At 49.8% G+C, this 5,577-nt stretch overlaps 1 protein-coding gene across 1 annotated transcript; it reads left to right on the forward strand.

The window, feature by feature from the left end:
- Nucleotides 1-1,346: 1,346 nt before the first annotated feature.
- On the forward strand, nucleotides 1,347-5,295 carry LOC146679099 (secretory phospholipase A2 receptor-like). The gene is made up of 5 exons (XM_085406722.1): nucleotides 1,347-1,721; nucleotides 3,553-3,685; nucleotides 4,364-4,518; nucleotides 4,567-4,722; nucleotides 5,107-5,295. The coding sequence occupies exons 1-5, from the start codon at nucleotides 1,347-1,349 to the stop codon at nucleotides 5,293-5,295; spliced, it is 1,008 nt and encodes a 335-aa protein (XP_085262848.1).
- Nucleotides 5,296-5,577: the final 282 nt, after the last annotated feature.

Consider the following 5,577-nt stretch of genomic DNA (forward strand, 5'->3'; position numbering starts at 1 on the left):
CAGCAGACTCTGGACCCCTGGCGGTTAAGAAGCCAGCTGAGGACCGCACCCGGCCGTTGCTGCCTGAGCAGACTCAATGCTCTGTGCAGCTGCAGTCTGCCATGTGTTTGCCAGAGGCCCGTGTGCCTGGTTCTGTTCTGTCCCTGCCAGAGGCCTGTGTGCCTTCTGGTTCCGATCTGTGCCTGCCAGAGGCCTGTGTGCCTTCTGGTTCTGTCCTGTCCCTGCCAGAGGCCCGTGTGCCTTCTGGTTCTGTCCTGTCCCTGCCAGAGGTCCCCGCGCCTGCTGGTTCCGATCTGTGCCTGCCAGAGGTCCCCGCGCCTGCTGGTTCCGATCTGTGCCTGCCAGAGGTCCCCGCGCCTGCTGGTTCCGATCTGTGCCTGCCAGAGGCCCGTGTGCCTGCTGGTTCCGATCTGTGCCTGCCAGAGGTCCCCGCGCCTGCTGGTTTTGTCCTGTGTGTTCCAGGGGCCCCTGTGCCCACTGGTCCTGAGACTGTTTTCGCTGGAGGGCGAGGAGCCCGTCCAGCCTCCTGCTTCGCCAGCTGGAGGGCCCGAGGAGCCCGTCCAGCCTCCTGCTTCGCCAGCTGGAGGGCCCGAGGAGCCCGTCCAGCCTCCTGCTTCGCCAGCTGGGGGGACCGAGGAGCCCGTCCAGCCTCCTGCTTCGCCAGCTGGGGGGACCGAGGAGCCCGTCCAGCCTCCTGCTTCGCCAGCTGGGGGGACCGAGGAGCCCGTCCAGCCTCCTGCTTTGCCAGCTGGGGGGCCCGAGGAGCCCGTCCAGCGACCTTCCTCGTCAGCTGGGGGTCCGAGGAGCCCGTCCAGCCACCAGCTGCTCCACCAGCAGCCTCATCCACACCCGCAGCAGCAGCCGCATCCACAGTTTCATCCACACTGCCTGCTGCAGCGCCTCCGTCTCCGGCTTCCACGCCGCCGCCAGCTGCAGCCTCTGTGTCTTCATCCTCGCCAGCTGCAGCCTCTGTGTCTTCATCCTCGCCAGCTGCAGCCTCTGTGTCTCCACCCACGCCGTCTGCAGCCTCTGTGTCTCCACCCACGCCGTCTGCAGCCTCTGTGTCTCCACCCACGCCGTCGCCGGGTCCAGCTTCAGGTCCACCCACGCCGTCGCCGGGTCCAGCTTCAGGTCCACCCACGCCGTCGCCGGGTCCAGCTTCAGCTTCATCCTCATCTGCCTCGCCTGGTCCAGCCCCCCGCATCATCTCCAGCATCGCCTGCAGTGGCCTCCTCTTCAGCGTCACCAGTTTCGTTTGGCCCAGCCTCCGCCTCGGCTTCTGCCTCGTCTGATCCAGCCTCCGCCTCGCCTGGTGCCGCAGGTCATTTATATGCTCAATGGCTGTCATGGTCCCAAACTACCGCCTCAACATCATCGAGCGTTTGTCAGGCCTCTTGTTGGGCATCGTCACCACCGTGGCCGCCCTCCGGACTTCTGTTGTCACCCCCGCCTTCTGCGTGGACGACCTCCTACACGCCGCCACTGCTGTCCGCGCAGTCGGCCCCCGGACCTGCATCTGTGCCGCCGTTGCCGTCCGCGCGGTCGGCCCCCGGACCTGCATCCGTGCCGCCGTTGCCGTCCGCGCGGTCGGCCCCCGGACCTGCATCCGCGCCGCCGTTGCCGTCCGCGCGGTCGGCCCCCGGACCTGCATCCGCGCCGCCGTTGCCGTCCGCGCGGTCGGCTCCCGGACCTGCATCTGCGCCGCCGTTGCCGTCCGCACGGTCGGCCCCCGGAACTGTTTCCACGCCACTGCCTACTGCGTGGTCGGCCTCCGGAACTGAACTGTTTTGGCCTCCTGTGCTGTCGGCCCCCTGAACTTGGCCATCTGGGCCTTTTTGGACTCTGTCCCTCCGTCCTGGGCCCCCTCCGCCCGCCCTGGTTGGGTGCTTTTCTTTTTTGGTTTTGGTCCGTTTTTGTGTTTCTGCTGGGCTGTCTGGAGCCAGCCCTTGAGGGGGGGGGTACTGTCATGGTCCTGGGTCGGTGACCCAGCGCTTTTAGTTATCATTTTCTAGTTTATGATGATGATGATTATTATTGTTTGAGTTCTGTGTGTTATATTTGGTCTGCCTTTGAGTCTGTCTCTGTCTATGGTGTCACCCCATCTGTTTGTGAATCTGTCTGTTTAGTTCAATGTCTTGTCTGGTTCCATGTGTCTGAGTTTCCTGTTTTATTGTGAAGGTTTGTGTCGTATGTGAGTGTGCTCAGTTTACGTTTCCCCTGTCTTGTCAGCTGTGATTTCTCCCAGGTGTGTTCCCCTCCTGTCTCTCATCCCTTGATTACTGCCGTCTGTGTATTTAAGCCCTGTGTTTCTCTGTGTCAGTGTCGCGTCGTACCCTCAACTAGCTGTGTGTTCTGCTTCTATGTTCCTAGTGTTTGGTCTCCTGCTCCAGTTTAGTGATTCTTTCCAGTGTTTCAGTCCTTGGTTCCTCTGTTCTGACTTTTGGTTTTCTTTTGGTGAGTTTAGTTTGTACGAGGTTTTTCCCAGCAATAAAGCTGCGCCTTAAGTTTCACTTCCGTGTCTGAGTTCTGCATTTTGGGTCCACCACTCCTGCTTGCCTGCCACACAGCGATTCATGACAATGGCTAAAAACATCACTAATAGTGCGTTTTTTTTTTTTTTTTTTTTTTTTCTTACATTAAACACAAAATACCTTAGCCGAAGGAGGGAAGAGTATTACACTTGTAGTACAACACCAGCTACAGTTAAACTTGAGGTATGCAAAAATTTAGACTTCAGATGGGGGGGGAGGGGGAATAAGCAAAGGAATAGGCAATAGAAAATGGTTTTTTCTGAGCGATCACTACAAACTTTCTCTCCCCTCCAACAGACTTTACGGCCAGACTGATTTGGCTACCATCTATACAAAATCCGATGCAGATGCAATGGACTTGAGGGAATATTATGCATGGGTCTGTTGGTCAAACAATAATTTTTTGGACTTGTTCAGGGGACAATGTCATCCAGATGAAAAAAGAACATGTGGTGCTGTTCATTCTGACAGTGGCAGGTATGTGAGATTGTTGTTGATAATTCTTGTTTAAAGACGTGTTAAAAAATACTTTTTGCATTTTTAGTAAATATTTACAAATAAGTTACAGCTTTTAGATTTACATTAATGGCTGTATTTGGACAAACTTTGAAAAATCTGTTATATGAAATTGGTGTGTGTGCTAACTTTAAAAGAGACTTTGAGAGAGTCTTCAGTTTTTGTTTTCTAGTAAGAAGTGGGTAATAAACAGAACCACTGGAAATTTTTTGCGTCACTACACGACCAATAAATCCTATAACACAGCTGAACACTTTGATTCATTTTTCTCAACCACTCCCTTTAGCTGAGAGAACCACAATCTGCTGCCAGTTAGCCACATTTCCTGACTTAGGCTGGAGAGCTGCAGTGTCTCCAGATACTTCAGATAACAGTGCGGCTCTTAAGTTTTAAATGCATCAGATTCTTTCATGTTGTATTGATTCTTTCTCTTGAAAGGGTTTATGGAGCTGAATGCGACAAAAAATTCTTCATGTGTGAAGGTTCAACTGAACTTATAACTCAGCCAATGAAATTTGATGATGCCCATAAATACTGCGAGAAGAAAGGTGGTCTGCTAACTTCGTCAGACTATGACCAACTGAATTCATTATTTGGTGATCAGAACTTTCCCATCTGGATTGGACTCCAGAGAGATGGTAAAGACAAACACTCCTGTTACAGTTTTGTAAACTAAAATGTAGTTCCATAACTCGGTCACACATTTTTTTTACTTTGCTTTTTTTTCACAGTTTAAGTCAATATCAGTAGCTGAAAATATAATAGCTTGCAAAATCTTCATCCTTAAGCATGTCTTACAAGTGAGATTCATGATTGTTTAGTTTATGATAAATTATTAAGTACTATTGCTATTGGGGCGACCATGGCTCAGGGGGTTGGGAATTGCATCTGTAACCGGAAGGTCGCCGGTTCGATCCCTGGGCTCTCTGTCCTAGTCGTTGTGTCCTTGGGCAAGACACTTTACCCTACTTGCCTACTGGTGTTGGCCAGAGGGGCCGATGGCGCGATATGGCAGCCTCGCTTCTGTCAGTCTGCCCCAGGGCAGCTGTGGCTACAAACGGTAGCTTGCTTCCACCAGTGTATGAATGTGAGAGTGAATGAATAGTGGTATTGTAAAGCGCTATATAAAGCCAATCCATTATTACTAAGTAATCTGGTAATTAAGCTAAGTAACTTATTCAAATCTGTAGAGTTGGGCATTTTTTCCCTGCCCATTTTAGCCTTAAAGCAGGCGGTGGAACAGATTGATTACTTGAGAAACAGTAAACATATATTAACCTTATCTATGTGTGGAAAAAATTCATTGTGTTCTGCAGGGCAAACGTGGAAATGGAGTGCAGGCTTGTCAAACTACACAAACTGGGCACCGGATGAGCCAGATAACAGTAAAAACTGTGTCTCCATCTCGTCTCTCAGCAAAAACATGACTACCCAAGACTGCTCCTCTCGGTTTCCCTTCCTTTGCTACAGGGCTGGACAGGACAGGACAGGACAGGACAACCTAGTTCTCGTAGAGGAGGATAACCTAGTTCTCGTAGAGGAGAACAAAACCTGGGAGGAAGCACTGGAACATTGCAGAGCACTCAGTTCACCCACAAGCTACGACTTGGTCAGCATACAGCCTGAAGACTACGATTATGTAATGAAAAAGTTGGTGGAGGCCAATGCTGAAGAGGTGGGTTCAAATTCAGTGACTCATGCATGAAATGTTTACATGAGATTTGCGTTCATGTTGTTGGTTAGAATGAGAACATGCAGCCAACATCTAACCACTGAAGAATCAAATCAATCAGAATCAAAAGCGAAATCCATACAAGATATGTGTAGTGCAGAATAGTAACATATTCTGGCTATATGTATAAATGATTTACATGGCCATATTTAACCTTATTTGCAGTCTTTTGCCATTTATAACACTTTAATAGCATATTATGGAAAATGCTTTTTCAGCTGCAAGAGATTTTTGTGTTGCATTGTGGCAACATAAAAATCTCAGTGGAATAATTGACTATGAATATATTATATATATGTATTTTCACTAGCTGCTTTTCCCCCCTAGGTGTGGACAGGTCTGCGTTTCCTGGCTGGTAAATGGCTGTGGGTGAATGGCGCAGATATGTTGTACTCTGACCTGCCCCTCTGCCCCCCAATGGTACAGCGCTGTGGAGTCTTATCCACAAACAGCACAGGCAGTATGGAGAACAGAGACTGTGCAGAGAGAAAATATTTTATGTGCTATAGGAAGTAGGGCCCTCAACATCTCTAAAATCATCACCATTAGGGTGGTCCCAAAAATAATTTACAAAATTTACAAAATTTACAAAAGACAAACCACTTGAATTTCCCAAATGCATACATTTGTGCTCAAGAGTTTACTTTGGCTTATCATGGGCATGAACGTCATGGTGTACTTTCTGTTTTAATGATTCATTTGAATTTTTTTATGGGATCATGGGATTGTACAGCATCCATCTTAGTGACTTTAAAAAACATAAAACATGGGTGCACAAGTTTGAATTTATTTTGGATT

This window comes from Rhamphochromis longiceps, linkage group LG1 (assembly GCF_057381845.1).
Source record: "Rhamphochromis longiceps isolate RC_006_pf linkage group LG1, R_longiceps_female_GT1.1, whole genome shotgun sequence".
In the NCBI taxonomy this organism is placed as follows: domain Eukaryota; kingdom Metazoa; phylum Chordata; class Actinopteri; order Cichliformes; family Cichlidae; genus Rhamphochromis; species Rhamphochromis longiceps.

Bases quoted from the DNA above. Each gene is read 5' to 3' on its own strand.
- LOC146679099 (XM_085406722.1), top strand. From the start codon at position 1,347: ATGGTCCCAAACTACCGCCTCAACATCATCGAGCGTTTGTCAGGCCTC. The intron at 3,686-4,363 runs GTAAAGACAAAC...TGTGTTCTGCAG, and splicing joins GATTGGACTCCAGAGAGATG to GGCAAACGTGGAAATGGAGT. The intron at 4,723-5,106 runs GTGGGTTCAAAT...TTTCCCCCCTAG, and splicing joins TGGAGGCCAATGCTGAAGAG to GTGTGGACAGGTCTGCGTTT.